The 24,595-nt window shown below is 36.0% G+C and overlaps 1 protein-coding gene across 7 annotated transcripts in view; it reads right to left on the reverse strand.

The window, feature by feature from the left end:
- The window catches only part of CNST (consortin, connexin sorting protein), a 45,774-nt gene that overhangs the window by 21,036 nt on the left and 143 nt on the right, over nucleotides 1-24,595 (reverse strand). The window contains exons 1-6 of one of the 7 annotated variants that reach the window (XM_079327463.1): nucleotides 24,552-24,593; nucleotides 22,734-22,830; nucleotides 20,449-20,470; nucleotides 10,545-10,979; nucleotides 4,081-4,286; nucleotides 1,222-1,252 (exon numbers count right to left, since the gene is read on the reverse strand). In XM_079327463.1, the coding sequence (XP_079183589.1) occupies nucleotides 1,222-1,252; nucleotides 4,081-4,286; nucleotides 10,545-10,979; nucleotides 20,449-20,470; nucleotides 22,734-22,736 (697 nt within the window). In that variant the 5' untranslated portion in view covers nucleotides 22,737-22,830; nucleotides 24,552-24,593. Of the gene's footprint in view, nucleotides 1-1,221; nucleotides 1,253-4,080; nucleotides 4,287-10,544; nucleotides 10,980-11,206; nucleotides 11,251-13,453; nucleotides 13,564-20,448; nucleotides 20,471-22,733; nucleotides 22,831-24,551; nucleotides 24,594-24,595 lie in introns of those variants that run through there. The other 6 variants (XM_079327464.1, XM_079327462.1, XM_079327465.1 and 3 more) reach the window with 6 other exon arrangements.

The raw sequence follows: 24,595 nt of genomic DNA on the forward strand, positions 1-24,595 counted from the left end.
GAGGAACTGTTTCTACCATGTCATTTAAGTTTTAAATTTATTGTATTTCCTCCTGCATCATAATTTACTACAGATTTTTTTCCATGCCTTTCATTTATGCTGTGAAATTCACATTTTCTGAAGGACTGAATTAAGATGACCAAAACAAAAGTGCAGTCCTCCAAAACAGTGATGGATATTTTATTTTATATGTTGCTTTCATAGTATTGCAACTGTTAGCTCTCAGGTTTTATCTACAGGCTAATGTAATTTGTCTAGGTTTCTAATGCCTTATTACTGTTAAACAACTGCCTATTGCTATATTTTGTCAGTACAAATTACATAATAAAGAAATAATCTATATGTACAAATTCTGTAATATATAGTGAATCACATATACTTTAAGGGCTTACCACTGGCCTCTTCTTTCTATGATCTGATCATTTTTCCTTTAGGGCAAAGAGGAAATCCCAATCCACCTTTTCTAAAATTCTAAGTCAGCTTTGAAGTTTAATATTATTATTCTCTCACACAATTACTGAAATATATCAGAGTAATTATCAGCAGTTCAATTACTGCAATTTTTCTACCAAACTTAATTGCATTATCTAGGAACAAATCAAAATAAACTGGACTATTGAACTGCTCCCAGAAGGAATTACCCATATTTTCCTACAACAATTTCTCAGACTACATTGATATGATTTTGACTAGTTAGCATTTGTGAAACACCATTTTGCTAAATTGCTTGCAGGTTGCTGATCTCAGCTCCATGTGTTTGGTATTTTTATTCCAATCTAGATGTTTTTAGTACATATTCTAATCAACTGTTGTGACAATTTTATCATTACTATAAGTACCCTATTTGATGTAATACATATCCTATCTCTAAATTGGACACTTTCCCAGTTACTAATATTTAGAATAGAAGTTCTGATAAAAAAGAAATTATTTTAAAATGTTTTCTTACTTCCTTGCTTGTGTCCAGCTACTAATGATTGCAGTAGTACAGCTGTTGGAAGTGAATTTATCCCCTAACTCACAGTCCAAATGCTCCTTGCTTCATTAACGAGGATTTGTTAGAATATTGTGCATTCACTCATGGGTAAATTATGGTTGTTCACTTCTTTCTAACCCTGACCCATAAGATATGAGTTAATAGCAAAGCAGTTGAGTTGACTTTTATGCTTTATCATACCATGTTATTTTAATACTGCACAATTTCTACAAGCAAAAGGATACATTCCTCCTCTTGAAAATAGGTCTCAGCTATCTGCAAAAGTGAAAACAAAAATTAAGAATCTATGATTTTCATGATGGTGGTAAGGACAAAATGCAATTATTTTATCGTAGTTCTAAATATCTGGTTTGAAGGTTCCTATTTAGTGTGGGTAAAATATGGAAGTTCAGACAAAATACATGTATTCCCATTCTAGGAAAAATGTTTAAAAAGAGCATCAAACACCAAAGAAATATTAAGTCCTCTTACACAACCAAATCTTGTAGTGTTTTATGTTGCTACAACAATAAAAATTATTACAGATACATTTTTAGTTCTCTTAAAAGAAAGCTTTAAAGTGGCCTACAAGAGAAGGACTATTTCTACTGATACAAGTTCAAAAGTTTGAATTCTGTGCCTGACCAATGTTTCTTTATGTTTGATCAAACTGAAATCATTACTGCACTCTCCTGAGTATTACACTGCAACGTGTTAAAACAGAAATGGTTTCCTGACTGATGAGAAAAGAACAGCCTTTTGTCTCCCTGTAGACAAAAAATATTTGAGAATTGCAACAATAACTTATTTGTGCTTGTTACAAAACTGTGCAGGCTTTCCTAGAAAGCTGAGGAATACTGACATCTTTGTTTGTAAATGCAATGAAATACAAAATAATATAAACCTCAGAAGTATTCCATAGAGCTCTACACTACCAGTGACCTTTACAAGCAGCAACTAATCAGTCCTCAGGGACAGCAAATTTTGGCAGCCTTCCTATTTGCCATGTGTGGTGATGCAAGGCCAGAGCTTGCAAAATGTGTCCAGGACCTGCAGTTCTGATACCAGAACATTCAGGTTGAGGCACCTCATAAAGATTCCCCAATTACTTCTGTGGGAGCACTCAAAAATTCAGTCTCAAAATCTTTTGGACATACAGATTTAAGTTGCCACAATATGAAGGGCTCATAAAAGACAGCAACTTGATAGAGGAGTCTAGATTACAAATTGTATTTCCTGGCTCTCTGCCTTACTACTAACCACTAGATCATTCTGAGCCCAATACCTTTGAAAGAGAATAGGTAAATGACTTCTAATGTTCTTTATCTGCACATTTTGTATGCTGTCCACAATAGCCTCCTAAGAATTTTTGGAGCTGTCAAAGAAATACCTATGTTTTATATAAAAATACCTCTTAGATTCTGTAGCAAGTCCTAAACAAATCAAATGAATTCCATTCAAGACAGGAAAAAAACATTACATCCTATTTTAATTAGAAGTTTATTCCCTTTACATATTCAATACAGGCTTCCCACAAACACCATGGATTGTTAACACTCCAGAATATCTGACACAGCTCTTGATTTTACACTGAATTCTGGCATAGAGAATAGAAAAATAACATGATAGAAGAGGATTTGCTAGACTTGGTTTAATGCTACTGTCAGGCTGTATTAGCAATCTGAAAAAAAAAGAGGACTGAAGACGACAGGGTAATTCAATAGAAGGGGAAAAAAAATTCTTAATAGACTCACTTTAGAGGAAGGCTATGCTTAAAATCCCTCCCCCTCCTGTCCTCTATTAAAAAAACAGGTTATGAGCCTTGTAAGTTCCATGAACTTTCTTTCAAACACTCCATTCAAAATGCTTGATAATTTTTAGGAAAAAAAGAGATAGTGTTTGAATACATATTTCAATCTGAATATGCTGGTTTTTGTTCTCAGTTCTGTCACAGATCCTGTATGACTTTCAAAAAGTTCTTGCCCTTAGGGTTTGGCTTCCTCATCTAAAAAACAACAGATTTCACCTCCATCATGTGAAATTGATCCCCTTGATGTTTGTAGAGCTTTTAAAATTTTTGCCCTAACTTGTTTTCAAAAAATTACCTTTATACTGACTCATGAAAAACCACCAAGTTTGATGGGGCTAAAAGTACAAATTGTTAACCCTAAAGCTAAGTTGAGTTAAGAAGCAGCATCAAGTATCTGCACTCAAGCATGGATTAGAAACCATAATTTAAAATTCTATGTCAAATGTAGTTTACCTATAATATGCAATGCCAAAGAGAAACCTATTTCTCCCATATAATTGCTCACTTGTATCAAAGAGGATAAATGCAGGAATGTCATTGCAGTTTAGAAATTTAAAATATCTTCCAAAATAAAGACAATGCAGCTAAGTCAAATCAGACATATAGTATCTGTATGTGGCCCATATTATACATCACAGCCAAAAAAAATGGTCTTCTAGTCTGCTGTTAGTCTGATACAACTGAACTGTAAATTAATACAAGTTCTAGACACATATTCATTCTGCATCATAATCTCCAGAAAAATAAAGCAACATACTGGCCAGTTTGCATGAAAGATTGATTTTCAAAACACAGTATTTCCTTTGGTCTTGCAGGTGTGGCAACTGTGCTTATACAAATGTATATGTTAAGAAACCTTGAATCCTAATATTTATGCATAATATTTATGCTAGAAGGACATCTGTAGTAGTAAAAGCAACTCCAGATTTAGAATTTTATTTAGGTATCTGCTCTCCTGTAACTATACCAGTGTCTTACAAATCTTATTCAAGGTACATTAAAGAGTGATTTTTCTAAATCTTCCTGCCAAACTAATTTTACCATTTGAGAAATTAAAACTCCATCCTTAAGGGTTTCCTTTAACTAGAGAATATATTTCAAGGCAATTTATAATTTAACAAATATTACAAGATCTCAGAAGAGATATTTGCCTTGACCATCTGTTATGTATCAAAATATCCTGTCCAGATATAAGTATTGGCATAAATTGCATTTATACATAGTTTTCCTAATGGAAAAAAAGTCTCAAATAAAAATAAAATTGGGTGCAGCACCCCAAAATCATAGAAAGTACCTGATGGAGACACAGGGGCAGTATCTTTGAATCCATCTGCTCAACCTCTTCACGGAGCAAAGAGAAAAGAGACTGCAATGTTTGATTTTGGTCTTTTGGAGGAAAGTTTTCCTTTGCCTCAACAGTACCTTCAGCCTGCACAAAATCTGAATCTGTAATAAGAGTATTTTCCTCCTGGATTGCTGTGGTTCCCACTGCAGAAACGCCTTTAAAAAGAACAAGGACTCAGGTTAGGATTCCAAAAACATACATTGAATTTTGGTTTTTTTAGGAAATTTCAGCATGAACATTATGAATAAAAACTTTGCATGTTAAATAACATCACTGCTAAACTAAATACTGGTATTGTCAAAATTAGTTGTGACAGGTCTGTCTCACTGTCAGCTCACCTACCTGTCAGAACACAGCAATATATATCAGATACATTTGTACACTTCTAACTGGGACCCTGCTTTCACTTACGGGAAAAAAACCTCAGAACACTTATAAAGTGTTACACAGTTATTAATGAGACCAGGATGACCTAAAAGTGCTCAGAATGCAGTTCTGCTGAAAAAGGGCCAACAGCAGGTGGGTTCTCAGTTTGTCTCTTTGCTACTGGCAAGGACCTCAGAGAAGGAGGTGTCCTGGGGATGGACAGACACGGTAACACAGTGGCTCCTCACAGAGACAGCAGGATCTTAAAGGACAGAAAGAAGCAGATGATGCCAGTGTGGGATTCTATGGTAGGAGAGAGATGTCTAAGGGGGCTGTCCTGCTGGGTGAAAAGGAAGACCCCTCTACATAGTTGGATAGTTTGAGCATCCAGAGAAAGAGGCAGTAGTACAGATCTATGTTGGTAATAATGACACTAGACTGTGTAAACTGGATTTAGATCCCAGAACTTCTTGCTAGACAGAAAACTGCATTCTTCATGGGACATTTCCTGGCAGTTCACTGTTGCCTGTCCCCAGTTTTACAGAAGTCAGAAAAAGTCAGGCATTCAGGTGGAGATATGAAGAATAATGTAAAGCATAACATTAGAAGAATATTACAGGAAAAAAAAAACTTTCTGGGTGCAAATTCCACATTTTATTGTTAGAAATGAAAAACTTGTTATGTATTTGGATCATCAATATAATAGTTATGAGAAATGAGATTAAGAAGGAAGTGTCTTGTAGTAGTAGTGGGAGAAATCAACTACCCATATACTGACTTGATCAGTTTCTCACAAAGATCAGAGAATAAAAGCAATAAATTACAGCTTCCTGTAAAACATAGTCTTAGGAGCAACCAGAAAATTACAGCTGATTCCAGAAGTTAATAAACTCCTTTTTATTTCTCAATAAAACATTCAATTTCACACACTTGCATAAGACTGAACTTTAAAAAAATTCCCAAAATTATTTCAACAAAATTTAGAGAATTTGGCCACAGAAATGTGCACAAGAAACTTTTAATAAACTCAAATTATGATGTGTATTTTTCCTCAGCTACAACTATTTTCTGGAAACATGTTATCATCTGAAAGATGGACAGCTGAGGGCACTGTGTCAAGTATCTCTGTCCTCAGCTTGGGCACTTGGTTTCAGACCCCTTTATTTCGTTGCCACTCAAATCCAATAATGATGACTCAGGTTTAAGATTTAGACCTAAAAAAGGCATTAGCTTGTCCATGGAGGGCTCCATTTTACTTTTGATTATTTTAAACTCTTTATTTAGTAAACTGTCCAGGTTAGGAGTACTAATAATCTCTGTGGGTGGCTATTTTCACAGGGCTTACTGCCAGAAAAAATATGGGTGTAACTCAGCATTGCTTTTTCAAAATTAATGCACATCTCTGATTTTCTGGTATTTATTTGGGCTTCCTGTGGGCCAAAAGCAACAAGAGACATAACTGGATGAAAGATACAAACCAGGAAATACTTCTAGAGATGGAATTAAAGCTGTCTTTAAAAATACAGCTTTCTGTTTAGCACATTATCATGAAGCCAGAAAAGAGGGTCCTGATGTTCTGGCAAACCTTTTCTCTCAGAAAAACAAAGAAACCAAACATCACTTCAAGCTGTACTTTATTAAGCAGTTAATAATCACCTGTCATATCAAAGCATGAACATTGACTGCAACATGCTCAATAGCAACTATTATGAAAAACCTTAATTTTAATGTTTTTGTGATACTGTTGCTAACACATTATTTATAAACTGCATTATTATTTGTACATAAGGTTGAGCTGTCACTTGGAATCAAATTCTACCCTCAAATTATTCTCTGATTTTAAAAGTGAGGCCTTACAGTTATGTGGGTTAATTCTAACTTGTTTGATTTTCAACACATGACAATTTTTGTGCCTTAGAAGCGCTACAACAAAACTTTTATTGTAACACTTAGTGATGCTATTTCATCATAAAGATGTGAGGGTCCAAGACCCCTATTTTTTTCTTTTCTCCCTGCTCTTGAAAACAGTACACTACTTTTTCCAGGAATCAATCATCTTACTGTCCAAAGCAGATAAACTTAATTTATTTTTTACTAGATATCAGTATCTTACATACATTTTAATAAGAAAGGACTAAGTTTTTCCCTTTATAAAGCACTGATATTCACTCCACCCCAGAATGTAACCAAAGCCTTCATGAAAATCTATGTGAAAAGACATAGAAGACATCAGTGATTAGAACACTCAGCAGACCCTAAGCAAAGAGCAAACTTTCAATTTTCCCAAAAGCTCACAGAAGCAGCCTCATGTTTGAATAACAAAAACCACTTTTTTGAATAAAAAATCACATTTTTTAGTATGTCTCAGGTTTTTCTTTGTCAGTACTGCAAGTATATGGAATTAAGAAGCACTTTGTTGTCTGCCTGAGAATGAATCCAAGGTGCAACTATGAGGGATTTGCTACCAAAATAAAATCATGGATGTTGCTCTCAGTTTTTTATGTGAAATTGCATTTTTATATTCAGTGGCACTAGCTTAAGTCACCAGTAACAGAAGTTTCTAGTACAGAAAACATATGGCAATCTCTTTTTTTAAACATTCTTTGGTGCCCAATACAGAAAGCTGTTTCAGACTGATTCATTCAAGAACTACTGAGGAGAACAGAAAACAGACCAGCAAGTATTTAAAAACTATTCATTTTTAAGAGAAGAGATTTTGAGACAAAAGTGTTGGTGGTAAAGATACAACTTTAACTGAGCAAGCCCAGAATCTTGTTTAGTTTGGCAAAGAATCCTAAATAAAATAGCATTACTTGAATTTTAATGTAATTTGACTATCTTATATAGTTATATTTTATTTGCTTCAATATCAATTTCACCCCAAACACTTTCTTCCTTCTTCCACCTTCAAGCTGCTTTAAGAAATAAGTGGAATAATTTACAGAAAAAGCATATGTTGCAGAATTTACCTAGGGAAAAAAGATTGAGTGCAGGTTACTGTGCTATACTATATTAAGGAATCATATAATGATTTTACAATATTAATTTATGCCTTTTGAAAAAAGATGACCCTGGAGAACACGGACAATTTGAAGTCCATATTTACAAAAAATACATTGAAACACATTAAACTTGATGAATCACTGTCTCTACCACAGTAAAGTTAGTACAACTCTTTACAAGGTGATGAATAATCACCAAAGTTTAAATTCTGCAGTTAAAATTCTTTGGTCACCAGTCTTCCCTAACCAGATATAATCAACAATCATTCAAAACTGTGATGAGTATACAAAAAGAATGTGAGAAAAAATTGGGATCCAGAAGCTATAGACTCGTCAATCCACTCTCAATCTCCTACAGCATTAAGAGAGCTAAAAGGAGGTGTTTCTTCAAACAATAAATAGATGAAATCCAAGAATCCTTACTCCAGGACACTGAAATGGATGCAAATGACAAGCCAAGTGACAAATTCACTGAGATTACTGCAGATGGGGAGCAGAACATGCCAACAAATCACTTCATGTTTGCCTTGTCCTTGTACTCTCACCTACAAATCCTCTGTTGGCCTCTTTCAGGGGAAGAATATTGAACCAAATGGATCTTCACCCAGATACAGTGACTGTTAATCTTGCATTCCAGCCTACTAATAGGAGAAGCTAGGATAATTTTAGCTTCAACACATCTCAAGCATATACAGACAGATAATAATCCAACTTATAACTGCTCATTCTTCACAAACAACTATTTAGAGGTTTCAAACACATTGCAAGTGTGAGTACTTGTTCTCTCTTCTAAAGTAAAACATGTTGAGAGTGAAAGATTGGCTTCTCTAATGATCCCCAATATTCTGCTGAGCAAGTCACAAGTAAACAAAAATTACTATAATGTAATTTTCCATATCCCACTTAAAGTGCTTTAGTCACTATCAAGAAGAGGAATATGAACAATGTTCTTTTTAAGTCAAACATCATCTTGTCTAGAATGGCAACATTTAACAGCAATTCTAACAGGTGTGCCTACAGGGAAAAAAGATTCACAAATCTCTTCCTTAGTTATGAGTCAAAGTAACTCATCCATGATTTCTCAACAGTTTAAAATATCTTTTTATAAAAATCTCAACAACACATGCCATGCAATTATTTCGTTTGATATTTCAGCTTGCTTGTATGGTGCTCTGCTGTCACCCTCTCAGGAATCTTCCACTCTAGTTTGATTATTCTCTCCTTTAATTCTGAGTTAGTATGAAGAGAAGAAAGCTTGTTCGGACCTTTATGTAAAGGGTGTGCTGAGATATTCAGGAATCATTTAAAATAGCTGATTCTGGAAATTAAATAGAAGATTGACACTAAAATAATGACATTTGCAAAATCAAGGAATTGTGACACAGTCAGCTGCATTTTGTGAAAACAGAAGAAACATCACATGAGAGTATCGAAAAAATGACTAAACATATATTAGCCCATAAACAATGGGAGATATAATGTAATTTTATATTTTGATCTTACTCTCTAACAATAAAGATTCTTTACTAATAAAGTAACAAGCTTATTCATAAGAATACAACAAAACTCTAAAGAGTTTTGCAGACAGGATTTCCTCTTGTGTGGTTTTCTACACTGCCAGGCTTTCCCATGAAATTTTCTATATTTTCAGAATTCTACTTTTTCTCTTAAAACTTCAATCTACTGTGGACAGCTCGTTTTGTGGTTCTTCTGCATCAGTTCATTCAATTTATCAATAAGAATACTAATGGAGAGAGAAGACAAGCCAAGTTTAACTTCCAGTGTTTAGATGAGTTTATTCCTTTTCTTCCTTACTGTGCTTCAGATACCTATGTCAACACATACGTATAACTTCTCATCAGCTTGTTTTTTGTTATTCCTATCATACAGATGACTGGTTCTGAATTACTTTGCCAATCCAACTTTAATTATTTTATTCTGTCATTAAAACTTAACTCTGCAAATGAAATACATCTACTTATTAAGTGCTGAAGAAAGTTATTGAGAGATCCTTCTCCCTGAAAGATTTCAGAATGTCTATTCATATGTCTACTAGAAAATATAATTTTTCTTTTCAGATTTTGCCTATTTGTACAAGATAAGGAATGCAAGGCCTCCTTTCTTTCCTGTCTTAACCTATTCTATAATCTCTTGAAACAATAATCAGTTTTCTATTAGGTCACAGAAGACCTGCCATTTATGAGGAAAATTTTGTTTAAAAATTATTTAGTTTAAAATGCATGGAAAAAACCACACATTAATCAGCTGTTCTTTCAAAGAAACCTATGAATGAAACATACTGATTTTAATTAACATATGCAGCACTATGACACATAAGCTTTAGGATGTATGGCAAAAGCCTAATATAACACATTATGCTACACTAAATCCTACTCCTTCAAAAAGGGAAGAAAGATTTCAACTAAGAACATGCAATACACATTACATTTTCCTTATCCAATTCACATCCAAAATATCTAAAGAAAAAGTAAAATCAAAAATTGGTAGGAACACATTTTTTAACAATTTGTCACCCAAAACACACAACATAGGCATATCTGGTAAACTTTGAAAAATCTAAGTAAATTTTACAACAGCAGGGCAAGATTAAGCTATTTGGTACTCATAATGAGATTTCAAATCTTGACATGAGATCAAGATACCAAAACCTTGCACTCAATCATGATGTTCAAATGAGCAAAACCACAATGCCAGAACTTCTGTCTATTTTGATTTGGATGCCAGCCCAGTTTCCATACTGACACTGTACCTCCCTCTACTCCTCTTTACTTGATGTGTTACATTTGCTACATAGCCACTGTTTAAATACAGAAGGTGAAAACATGTAGAGTTGTATCTGATTGAAGACTAACAGTAGTTCTGGGGAAAAAAAAAAAGTAAAACAAACCAAAAACCACTAAACCTTTAGTGAAATGCTAAAAATAATCAATACAACAATTAAAATATATTTCTTATTAGCTCACAGATTTAAACTACAGTGTTACTTCTGAAGTAAACAGTACAAAAAAAATTTAAATGAAGTACCTTTAGATTTTTTACTAGAGCTTCTTTTGCTTCTTGGACTTCTTTTTCCACCTGGCTGTTTTTCAGTAATAGGCTTTTCCTCCAGCTGAGGGTCCATATGGACATTTACCGATCTCTCAGTCTCACTTTCCTTACAGCTTGGGATCCAGACTCCACTGTCCATATTCTCATTATTATTGATGTTATCCTGTTCACCTCTATCCTGTCGTCCCATAGCAACGCTGCTACTGGTCAGAACTTCATTCCCATCACTGTCAAGTTGGTTTTCATTTTCATCAGCTGAAGGAATCAAATGAGATGCCAAACTTTCTACCCTATAGTTAGCAGGAAGGCTGTCCTTTGAGTCTATTTGCAGATCATTTGGTGGAAAGTCTCTGTCATCCATTAGAGCGTTACTTGTTGAACCACTTAATCTCCCTCCAGATATTTTTAGACCTGAAATATAAAATGGAATGAAGCATTTATAATATGTATATTAGAACACATAAATAATGTCAGCCAGTGCCAGCCAAAGAAGATACACATTAATCAAGTGATGCAGCTTAAAAGTAGAGGGAATTTCTTTCATTCACTGACCCATTTAAAGTCTTAATGCGGGGGATATTTACAGTTAAAAAAACAATAAAGTTATATTTTTATCAAATTATAATTGTTTCACTTACCTGAGCAAAAGCACAGCTGTTCTTTACAGCAGTGCTGCTGTAGTTACAGCTGAAGTAATGAGAAAAAACAAAAAGATAAACAGAATCCACCTCATGTCCCCTTCCCCCCACCTTTAAATCCATGGCTAAAACAAAAGCATACTTGCCACATAAGATCATAGTTTGTGTGAAATAAAAATAAACCAGGAGGGAATAAAAGTAGAACAACTTTTAATTCTGTATGTAATGGTATCAGATCACACTTGCAGATAGATTAACTGTGTTATCAGAATTAGATGGAAGTGGAACCTGTTCATTGCCTCAATTGTCATATTATTTTCAAGAAAACATTCAACATGTCTTCAGTATACACAGAAGCAGATGGTTTGTTGATAAAAAACCTAAACCCCCACCTACTCTCAGCAGGAGTCAATTTTCCCTTTTTGTGAAGATGCAACTCCAATCAATGCTGCAATTAGACACATTCACAGGAACAAAAAAAGAGTAATTTATGAGAAGACCAACATGTTACAGGACCATTGTTGTATAAGTTCCTATCTTTAGCCTTTAGAAGCATGGCAATACTGCTGTTTAATTTAGGAACCTGAAATACACCTGAAATAAACCTGAAATACAGCTCCATTATGTACATCTCACTAGATTCAGATCACATTTTAAATAATGAAGCCAAGAATCAGCAAGCACTCTTGTATTATAGAAGAGCTTAGGTTAAACCTCCTACAGCAGCTTCCTATACTTTCCTTTAAATGAAAATACATTTTAGGACACCTGTTTTCACCAGACTTTCTTAACTCTGGGTATGCACAAGTTGAGTAAATGAAACGCACACTTGTGAAATATGCAAGGTAATCTTTCCTTTTACTTGCTAGAAGAATTAAAATTAATAAATGAAAAAAATCAAAATATTAAGTAAGTTTTCCTTCATACAGAGAAACGTTTCTGATAAAGTTTACTAAAGAGATTATCCCTAAATTATTCCTTCATAAACTTTACATTTGGTAAAAGGACTGAGAGGGAAGGGAAGGAAAGGAAGGGAAGGGAATCACTCCTGTCTTAGGTACAAGAAGGGAGATAGAGGCTGGTCTGCCTCACCTCAATCCTTGCAAGGTATTACAGCAAGTTAGCCCCCAAAGCATTCTCAAACATCTGAAGGATAAGAAGGTCATCAAGCACAGCCAGCATGGATTTATGATGGGTAAGTTGTGCTTCTACAAAACATTAACTTGCTTAGCAGAAGAAGCAGAAATAATAGATGTGATTTACTGTGACTGTGGTAAGGCTTTGAAAACTCTCTCCAACAACATGCTCACAGACAAGCACACAAAATACAGGCCTGAATAAACAGATGGTGAGGAGCTCCAGAGAAGCACACAGAGGACAAGCCACCACCAATGGCCAATACAAAAGCAAAAGCCAGGACAACTCCATCTCTGCTTCCAACCTGAAGAACTGGCTAACCACTTCCAGCCCTACCAGTCTAACAAAAATTACTGCCTACCCTAAACCATATAAGCAGCACCAGGGAAGGTCAGACTGGACATGAGGAAGAATTTCTTTACTGAGGCTGTGGTCAAACACTGGAACAGGCTTCCTAGAGAGGTGGTCAATGCCCCAAGCCTGTGTAAAAGGCATTTGGACAATGCTCTTTACAACACACTTTAACTTTTGGTCAGCCCTGAGGTGGACAAGGTGATAACTGTAGGTCCCTTCCAATGGAAATATTCCATCCTAGTCTAGAGCTCTGTATTGTACATTAGAGATGAAAGCTGCATTTTCCTTTGACAGCCACATTAGATGATAACTGGTGTTCCTTGAGCACTAGAGAGACAAAAGGAACTCTAGAGGAGATACTGAGGACTTATCTGGAAAAGGCATCTGTTCACTAGAAGGATGCTTCTTAATCAAGCCATTTTCTTTCAAAGAGAGTTAAACACAAAATGAAAGGTTAAGAGGAGGACAGAACTTTAATCAGACCAAAAAGAATCAGAACTAGACGTTGTTAGACACCCACACTACAGTTATGTTGATTTATTGATACCTGTTCTAAAGCACGAAAAAAATAATCCCAAACACAATACTGTATTTGAAATATTCATTTTTTAGTCTTTCTGTCACATGAAATAATAACTACTGCTGCTTTCCCCAGCTCATAGATCAAATGATGCATCAAAAGAGGTTGAAGTAAATTGCCCAAACTCGATGAGAAATTACTTTTAACAACAATAATTAAAAATCAGGATGTCCTACCACCACTGTCCTGCTTCTGTCCATAGAAAACAGTTTATCCTTTCAACAGCTAGCAAAGGGAAAGAAAAATAAAAATGTATTTGAACAAGGTGTTTCCTATTTGATTGTGAAAAATGAGAAAATATGCTTTTGACAAGTCATATTTGCTGTAGAGGAAGCTAACATTCTGATGGAAAATGTTAACTCACTTCCTTTGAACATTTGGTTAGAGTGATAGTCCCTCTGTAGTTGAGAAGCTGAAAAGCACAACACCTCTTGGTTTATTGCTTGAAACTCAGTATTTCTCCAAGTAAAAGTAGCCCTGAAAATCTATTCCCTTCTACAACCTTTAGGACTCCTTAGAGAATGAAAGCCCAAAAAGAGCTAGTTCAAAGAATTTAGAACAGTCTTGCCCTTGATCTTTTAAAATAATTTTCCCTCCTGCCCATATGAAACTTTTTGCATTCTTAATTTTCAATGCTGCTATTTGCCATTCTTTTTGAGTTCACCAAGGCACTAGGCAGGTATCAAAGTGAATCTCAATCCTGTGAGAATGAACTATAGCTCTGTCCACACAAATAGAAATAACTTATTTATAAACAAAAATTACATTCAAATATAGTTTAAATAACGATTTTACAGACCATTAACATGCAGTTTCTGTATTTACTGTTTTGTCACTGAAATGAATTGTAAACATAAACAGGTTAATAAAAATGTTGGTTTCTTCATCGGCCCATCTTTCCTCCCTTCACTGGTTGCCCAAAATTGAAATAAAAGCTAACACTGAGTAGAACTGTGCTGACCTTTGTTAAAAAGTACTGATGAATAAAAGTGCTTCAGTTGCCACAGATTCATACAATTGGCACATGTAATCATGGTGATTATAGGACAAAGTAAAATAAAATGGAAAATATTTGCCAAGTGGCTAAAATACAAAGTCTGTATTGCATAAATTACTTGTATGTATGTTTGCTTTAAAACAAACAGTATGTATATTAGAGAAATGGCCCTCACTTGTATTTTAAACCTTCAGTTTTAAAAGGCCCATGCTCATCAGTGTTCTCTCTCATGTACTTCATGCAACTTAATATAATTTTGACAGCTTTTCCAGTTGCTGACTTTTTTTCATCCATCTTTACTATGAAAATATAAAACCTTAAATACAGCTGTTCAGGGGAAAAAAACAGTAGTAAGAAGTAGGATGTTCCTGACCTGGCACAGATAAAATTTGAAGAGGGCATTGAAAACAAAACAAAACAAAACAAAACCACAAACACCACCAGGCCCCTTAAACTGTCATACTAACTCAGCTCCTCTATCCTGGACAGCTGGTGGGCTCTGTGAATGTTTACTGAACATATAGTGTAGTATATCATTTACTGATCTTGGATGTATCTTACAGAACAATCCAGATCATAACACTGTTTCTTCTAACATTTCAAAAGTTTACTTCAAACTGTTTGTTTATTCCATTTGATTGCCTTCATACAGCTGCCAAAGACACTATTTTCCCTCTCTCATTTTCATACCATTTAATTTTTCTGTGTTTATTACAAAGTTTAAGTCTTTGAATTCTTTGAAAGTCATCTTCCCCACTGTATCACCAACACTGTTCTATTCAAAATGAATGGGTATTTCAGATTGGTTCCCAGCATTGCTTCTATGCAATATTTTCTTCAATTTTGATGATAAACCACAATAGCACTATATAGTCTGCAGTTAGAAGCAGTTATAAGCATTTTTGAGATTTAATTCCAAATAATTTGTAGCAATAAGTGCTCCAAAAAGAGTAACAAACAATTCAGTAAGACAAACAGAATATCCCCAACCTTTTGGAATAAATAAGGTACATCTATGTGAAATAGCGATTAACTAGTCATTTTGTTAAGATAAAAAGCATCTCAAAGAGATACCAAACAGAAAACTGACCATGAGTCCAAGTTTTCTTTTTCTCCTGAGATATAATACAGCAAGTGTTACTTGCACATGTTACAAGAGAATTCATTATGTCATGTCAAGCACTAATCAATTACAGTTGTGGGGTTTTTTGCTGTGCACAATACACAGAACAAGATGTACACAAGAGAACCTGGAACCCAGCAAGTTAAGAGTTTTATGAAAGGAAGAGTCAGCACCACACCTGGCAATAGCAATTCAGTCTAAAAAAGGTTTGCTATGTAAACAACCAAACAGGCTGCCTAGAGGTTTTGTGGAATCCCCATCGTTTTAAATAAGATATTCAGCAAGTCACAGGTTTAAGGACAGGTAAAAACTAGGCCCTAGTATGAAAGGAATTTAGTTTTCTTTATTGTTGCAGGGGTTTTAGCATAATCTCCCCATTTTTTACTAAAATACAAGCAGCTTTACAAGTTCTAGAAAAACAAAAGACCCAAAACTAATTCTATGAAAATGAAACAAGTATTTTTAAAAATCATTATGTTTACAAAGTTGGTGTTCTCATCATTAGAAAAAAAAGGTAGAACGAAAAGAGGAAAACTGTAGAAACACTAAAATTTAAAGAATTACTAAACCTTACTCACATATTTCTTAAGAATAAATATGTTGATCTTTCTGATACCTGGTGTGAAGATACTATAATTTAAATATTCTCTTGTGATGTATCTCTTTTCATATTGATAAATATACTTAATATAAATTAATAAAAACTTAATACTTAATAATACTTTATAATACTTTATACTTAATAAATTAATAAAAACCAATGTGAAAACTATAATGGCCATACAGAATCAAAACATTCACTACAAATTCTTCTCATTGCCCATTACCATCCACATGGAAGGGAAAAGGTTGATCTCATTTTATGAACATTTATATTTAATACCAAAATGAAGATTCAGCCATGGGGAGGGGGAAACTCTAAATGACACAGTATCTACATGATACTATGTAAAAACTACATACAACATAGCATTACCAGTTCATTAGCTTGCTAGAAAAAGGTCAATGTCTACTATGCTCTTACTATGCTGTTAATAAACAAAGAGCACATATGGTCTTTAGAGAAATGCAAATGTAAATTCTCTACAACAGTTTGCTTCTTCATCTAATGTGGAAGCCAAGATAAAGAAGGCTGGAATATTATCACCAGAGAGCCCTTGCCTTGCCACAACTAAGAAAAGTACTAGTTGCTGAAGATGTGCTTGTCCATCACAGAGTTTGCTACAGAAAGAAAGAGACAACAGACAAAGGTGACAGGCAATTCATGGAGCTGTAATCATCTCACAAAGCCAGACCAATTCCACCTAACAAGATTCTGCTCTGCATTGTGTTTGTGTGAAACACAATGGTTGGAACACTGCTGTTTCTAAAGGAAGGGAAATAAAGATATTCATATGTATGTTACCATTATCCAACCTGACACCTCTGCAGGAAAAAACACCCCAAGCTGTTGTGTGCCTTATAGCATGGACTCATGGTAGCTTATCACTTCAGAAGACAGACTAATGTACAATCCCTTTACTGGATAGCATCACCATGAGAGACTCTCATTAATATCCTCCTGATTGTTCAGTTTACCCTGCTTGGCTTTGAAAAAAATGTACTAGGGGTAAAAATATCTTTCTACATGCTCTCTGCTTCTGTGCCAGACACACAGATTAAAATGTCTATTTTTTTCAAATGCGTTAAGTCTGCTGTTCTTCAAGAAGTATTCAGGTACAGGAATGGTTTATCTAATTTCATTGAATTTACAAAAACATCTGAACATGAACACTTTGGTGGTTTTGTACTTTCTGACACTGAAGTGACATTTCTCAAGTGGCAGTGGCATTTAAAGGCATAACGATCTTCACATCTATAAACAGCAGGAATAGTGAGGTTTAAAGAGGAAGTTCCACATGCTATTTTCAACTTCTAAGCTTCCTAGTCATACTGCTTATTCACAGTTTTAATAAACAATGATAAACATACTGCCAGGCATAATCTACTATTCCATATTTAACATCACTTTAAAAATATGTTTCAGTCATGTAGCCAAATACAAGAGGTTTGTCTAGGAACAAATAGAAGCTTTTAGTAGAACATATGACATTTCTGTCAAAAATTTCACACAACCTCTTTGTCAGCATTCAAAATACACAATGATGAGTCCCCCAAGTGTCTGAAAAGTTCTGGGTTTCAAGCCTCACTAGAACAAATCTAACTGAATGTTACAAGAACAAAAAAATAACCTCACCATTTGATGTGATTTTTTTTTTTTTTTCCTTGTCTGTAATAAAATACCAGAACATATCTTGGGCAGAGAAATGGTAGAAAAGGCAGTAGACCAGACTGCTTTAGGAGAATGGAGAATTCTCATCATTGCAGCTCTTTCATAAACAGTCTAGACAAATGCTGCTCAGTAAAGACCTATGAGTAACTTGTCTTGCCTTGGGATGCATGAACCTCCTTTCAAGTCTTCTGAAAACTAGTAATTTGCCTTTTTTGATTTTAAAATTTTTCTTCTAATTGAAGAACTCCCAGATTTTTATTATGCTTCAGAACATGTGCACAGGTTTGATTACATAGCATAACAAATAAAAAGCTTTCTACTAGACAAATGTATGCATCTTTTGTAGGATAGGTACTTTTTCCATATAGGGGAAAAGCAATAAAACCCAAAAAAACCCCCAAAAATGCAAGAAGAACGACGCAATTATCTAGAAGTTGCCCAATTGAAGAAAGAAGAGTGCTCAAGACTTTCTGAGAACTCAATTTCATTGTGAGAGTGAATTCCACAACTTTTTTATATTGATGAGATACAAGTTTTACAGCCCTCATCAACACAGAAAATTTGTACCTTAAAAATACTCAGTAAGGTCCTAAATCATATCAAGGCCAGAAGCAACCACAAGTAGACTGGAAAGCTGTCCATAAAAGTTATGAAACAATTCCTGTCCATAAGTATTAGTTACTTGCAGTCCCTCTGCTATCAAGCCTGCAGGTCCAGCCTGAAGGTTAATTAAGAACAGAGCTAATTGTTAGTTTCAATAACTACCGTCATTAGAAAATCAGAAAATCCAGAATCTCTACTAAAATCTTGCATCTATTTGCCTTATATTTCCAAAAGAAAGTCTAATATGTACATCATTCAGTGTCAGATAGAAATGAATGAGATCAAATCCCTTCTTTGCACTGAACTTCCTCCATGAAGTCTGTCACACTGTTACATTATCTGTATTGCATTTCTTAACCACAAAGTACTGATATAGTTCACAGGGACATAGCAAAAATTAATACACAGAGATTATGAAATAAATATTTTGGTAAAGGGAACCATACAAAGACTGCAAGGAGGTACAATACATTTAATCTGTTCTTTTTTCTTCTTTCTTTTTTTGGCCCTTAAATGCATGAACAAGAACTTAATCATGTATGAACTGTAAGAGACCTATGCTAAGCAAATCACAACCCCCAAAAAATTAATCACTGGTGTAACTTGATTGAAGTTAATGAAGCTGCAACCACTTAAACCCAGGGGTGAATTTAGCCTTTAGTGCTGTTTCAGATCTCCTCCTTCCAACAGGAAGTTATTATGGTAAATTCATTTCAGCTCTAATTGTGTAAACAGATATTGGTATATGAGCTGTCTCTAACAATTCACACTTACTTTTGACTAATAGATCTTAGAGAGGTTTTCTGAAGCACACAGTTACCAGTTTCTCCTTATGGAACTTGAATGCTTGCAATACCTGAGCTTGTAAACAGAGATCTAATTTGTTTCAGATCAGCTTTTCAAAAAAACATTATCAAGGTCACTTTAAGTAGTTTCCATTAAAAAAGATCTTTCCATTACAAAATCCCAAGTATCACAAACATGAACAAAAACTCAGTATTGTAAGGTGGTCAAAACTAATTTCATTTTAAACCAAAAGTGAGATAGTTCCAGTGATTCCATGACAGAAGTTTAGCAGCCCATGGAGAAACCAAATGAATATTATTTCTCCTTGTGTTAATGATGTTATATTTCAGTATTAACATAGTAGACTTCAACAGTCTCCCAGGAGAAAAAGAGAAACCCAGGTAAGAAACTAAGCAGCTCCCAAAACAACATTGGATAAAGAGTAATTTTATATGCCAACTCTTGCTAAAATCAAATCTTCCTAGATTAAATGTGTAAGCTCTGCAAGCTGTACATCACTTTATAAAAATAAAGACAAGAGTCAGTGAAAACGCCAAAGTATTACTGAGCAAGTGACAAACTTGTCATTTCAGTACAAGATGTACCCCAATTTGCTTATTTTACCAAACTGGGTCAACTGTAAAACTGTAAAAACAACACCTGAACTGTGATGCAGGTCCAGATAAAATGTTCATCTGAAGTGCTAAGATCATCATGCCCCCACTTAGAGGCTAAAAGCACACAAAATTTCAAGTGGTAACCATTAAGAAAGAACCTACAAAATGTACATTATGAATTTCCATACTATTTCAGTAACATATTCATCAAGTGAACCTAAAAATCTTCCTAACACGCTCATTTTACCAAGGTAAAATGAACACCATGATTAGTTTTAGGTTCTTTCTTCTTAAAAAGTTATTCTGAATTAATCCGAACTTGCTCTGCAGTGTAATATTAAAGTTCCAAACAAAAAAACATTGGCATGGACAGAGAAAAGCAGTGCTAAAGCTCACATTCTAAGGCCACACATTAGTAATTTACTTGGGACAGGTGGAACAGTGTATTGGAACAACAGTGGAAAAAACTTCACACTCCTAAGCAACTTTGTTCCTAAAAAGCAAGCACACAACACAGCAAAATTTGTCTACAAGAACCCCTGGCACTAACAGCATTTCACCTCTACACTTTCCTTATCAGTCAGCCAGACAGTTTCAAAGACATCACAGTTACACTGTAAGTAGATTAATAAGAAAAAAACAAGTAAAAAGATCTTTGGTGCGACAGGCTCTCGAGCAAGACAACATTTTAAAAGCTTTCTGGATAAAGACTTATGATGAGATAGACACACAAACACATGCTGAGTGAATGTAAATCAGCAGAATATGCTTACCAGTATTCAGTGAAGAGAAATTCTGAGAGAAATAAACAGAAAAAGTATCTATTTGAATGTTTTCACTCCTGCCCACAAAGGTTTAATAACACTTTTTTTGCATGCTCACAAACAATATTCGCAGAAAATTTAGTGCTGATGAAAGATGCCAGATTGATAGCCCTAGGGACTGAGATTCTCTGTACACACAGATAAAGCACAAAGTGAGAAAGTTTGTAACCCTGCCAAAATGCTTTGTGATACACAGCTTAAGCAACCATCTTCACACGACAAAACCCTTCACCCTTCCACTGAAAATGTAAAAAAATATTGCTTAGTTTTCATGAGAAGAGAAATAAAACATGGCCACTGTTGTTAGCATCAACAGGGACAGAATTCAAGGCAGCAGATCATTTTAAAAATATTTATTTTTGTTCTGAATGGTTCTTTTGTCATCTGTGAAGCTTGCTGCAGTGTTTGTAAGGCTGCAAAGTCAACCTGCACCTGGTATGAAAAAGCTTTCTTATTAAAAAGCATGGCATTACATAAGAAAAATAGCAAAGGAGTAGTTTAACTTTTTTATTCAAATAAGCTCATTCTAACATACATGACCACACACCTAGTGCTCAGAAACTACCTCAAAGGAGAATTGACTTGATAGTTTCACTTAATTGCTACCTAGGCAGCCACTCTCCAGTGATCTGCACAATTGACCTAACAGACTTTTAATGGACAGTAACTCCCTATTAATCAGGTTTCAGTGCTAGGCTGGAATCTACATTGTCACATGGAGCAGGCGGGCATCCAAGGAACCCTGGATTCTAATTTCCCTTGCTACTAATAGCTTGGCCAAAGAGCAAAACTCCCCCCACTCCCTAGCCACTGTCCCCATCCAAATGTCAAGCCATTTTTAATTGTCAACAAAGGACATGTAGGAAAGCAGTAAATTAAGGTTTGTAGACCATAACAGCTCTAAATAAAAAATTGCTGACCTCCTTATAAAGGCAGACTTTGGATTCAAAGGAAGATGTCCAACACAACCCACAGGCTGCAAACTCACTGGAGCTCAAACCAGATCCTGGCATAGGACTAAATGCTACTTCAGTTCTTGGGACATTTTCTATGTGCTTGGAGTGGGGGACAGTGATGGCTAGAAAATATGACAAAAGAATCAGGCTGCTCTGATAGATTTATCAAAATAATTCTTCCTAGAGATTCTTCCTGAGTGTGTAGTGCTTAGAGCACTTTTGAAAAAAATCTCTTACCACTCCTTCTACTATTTTCCTTTGTCACCAACCAAAACATTACAAAAAATTATTCAAGTATGCTTAATAAAATAAATGAAAACAATAATTCTGTAGAATCCTGCATCTCAGCACCAGCAGAGACATTTCTGCCAACTCAAGCATGTAGTAGATTATTTTACTTTCATATTACTGAAGCAAATAGGCTTAAGTGATTCTTTCAGCTGTATTGTAAGAGCTTTTTTCATTTCTGTTGAAAGGTTTTTCTAAAATTCACATCAGAGGTGGTATTTGGTAACATGTAAACCTTTCAAACTTAATCTGTACTCTGAGTCTTTAGAGGAGACTCTAATGATAAGTATCCACTAGGAGGACAAGGAAATAAATACCATCATGCAAATTTCCATTCACATACTCATGGGGTTCTTTTTGTGGAAGATAGAAATTCTGCCCAATTTGTACTTAAAATAAACATAAGAGTTTAAAAAACTGAGATCAAGATCCAGGTACTTCTGCAATTTTCACCCTTACTTAGAAATGACTACCAATATTTAGTATGGCTAAGTGGTTAGTTAATACATAGCAAAATAATACTAAAGGGCTAACACTTTAATATTATCTTGAAAAATAAGCTTTAAATTGAGCTAAATAAAGGTAAATGTGAAAGGTATTTAGGACCATTGGAAAAAAAAAGATCAAATTTCTTTACTATCTTTTTGACCATACAGCTAATGAGCTCTTTTGGTTCAAGCATAGATTGGAATCCAATAGAACAGGTAACCCTTTTGACTCCCTCTGATTTATTTCAGGAAACAGTAATTAGGAGGAAACCATTTCAGAGCACTCAACAATGCACATAAATTACAAAGACACAAGGCTGTATGGGGTAAGACTGTCAATTCAAATATTTGCATGTGGTGATAACTGGATTTGACTAGAAAACATACACCACAATCATCCATTAATGTAAAAATAACTGTCCAAATATCCCAAATACATTTAAATGTATTAAACAATTTTCTAAATTGTAATTTCTAAATTAAAAAAAAGTAATAAACTTACCATTTTCCTATGGTTTCAACAGTTTGTCAAAGATAATGACCAGGTCATAAAGAGGTAGTTCTTTATGCATGAGATATTCACCATATATCTGGCAGTTCTAGTAAGGGGGGAAAAAAACCCATGAGTTTAACCCACACAGACCTGTGGTTCAATCCAGGAAAGCACTAAGCTAAAATAAATAAAATCATGAAGAAAAGTGTATCATTCTACTGTATAAAGATTTGTCAGGGCATTTGAATAATCTCAGTTGCTCTGAACAGCCCATTCAAAGATGACTCTAGCATTTCTGAGCCCTCCAAATGACAACAAAAATTTCCAAAATTCATTAATTAAGCTTAAAACTGTACATAATCTTTCTGTGGCCATAGCTGTCACTAAACTTTGGTAAGGCATGCTGAATTAGGACATCACTAAACACTTGCTCTAAGAAAACCAAGTTCTGCTTGATGTTCTAAAAGTCCTACAAATTACTGAATTATCAGACTAATTAGTAAGAGAGGGAGAAAGCTATTAAAACATAAAGTCCAGTTTAAAAATGGATTGAGGTCTATCCCATCATCCAGCTGAACAATCTGTCCATTTCCCTTAAGGCACAGGGAGAACTATTACAGCACTTAGTGCAAAAAAAGCTGAGTATTTAAAAATAAATTGCAGGTATGAAGGACTGCTGCATTTGCTAAGGCATTTTTCTAAACTCAGCCCAGCCGCTCTTCATGCCACATGTAGGTCCCCCAAAAAGAAAACCACAAAGCCGCAATTTTCTATCCCAATTTCTGGTTTTGAGCAATATACCAAACAAAACGACTTGGTTTAGTAAGCATGGAAGTGTTAATTTCTCACTTCACAGGCACAGAAGCAAGACACAAGAAATTAAGCAATTTGCAGAAAATCATACAGAAAGTCTGGTTCTGAAGCATTAATTTGAAGACCAGCTGTACCCTGCGATTGCCAGATCACCCTTGCCTTCTGCACAAACGAGACAGGGAACAGGGAAACACATTTGGGAAGATTCCCTTCCCCATCACAGTGGGGCAACTGACCTGCAACTGACAGATTTTCGCACAGCATCCCTGAAGGATGAACTCCAGTTTGGCACAACTCGAAAACCTTTGGAAGATGGTCGTAAAGTTATTTCTCCTTCAGGCACTGGGGACGTTGCCGACAGCACAACGTCACTGCTATCGAAAATCACAGGTTTCGCCTAAACCGCAATCGCAACAGGCTATCGAGCAGAGGGAAGGCGGCAAGGAGCGATGCCGGAGATCCGCCGGAGCAGGACCCTGCACCTGCTGAGAGCGGCAGGGCGACACAAGCAGCCGAGTCCCGAAGTGACTGTTTAGCTGCAGACGCGGAGATCAAAGACTCCCGCGAAACACCCAGGCAAACCTCAAACTAAATACGTAGCTCCTGGGACTTGGCCGCCGCACGGAGCGCACATCGCTCCGCGGGCGCCCGGCAGAGCGCTGCCCGCCGCCCGAGCCCGCTCCCGAGCCGCCGCCCGCCCCAGCCCTGCCGGCGCTCCGCTCCGCCCCGGGGGCACCGCCGGGGCAGCAGCCCGGCACTGCCCGGCCCGCCCGGCTCCGGCTCCTGCCCGGCACCGGCTCTGCCCGGCCCCTGACCCTGCCCGGCACCGGCACTGCCCGGCCCGCCCGGCTCCGGCTCCTGCCCGGCACCGGCTCTGCCCGGCCCCTGACCCTGCCCGGCACCGACTCTGCCCGCCGCCCGCCCGCCGGCCCTAACCCGCCCCTGGAGCGCCCGGCGGCGGCCGACACAAGCAGAAGGCGGCGGCGGTGCGCGGCACCGGGGAAAACATCTCCCCTTCCCCTCCTCCTCCTCTCCGTGCGGACAAGCCGCTGCCAGCT

This window comes from Erithacus rubecula (genome assembly GCF_903797595.1).
Source record: "Erithacus rubecula genome assembly, chromosome: 2".
NCBI lineage: Eukaryota > Metazoa > Chordata > Aves > Passeriformes > Muscicapidae > Erithacus > Erithacus rubecula.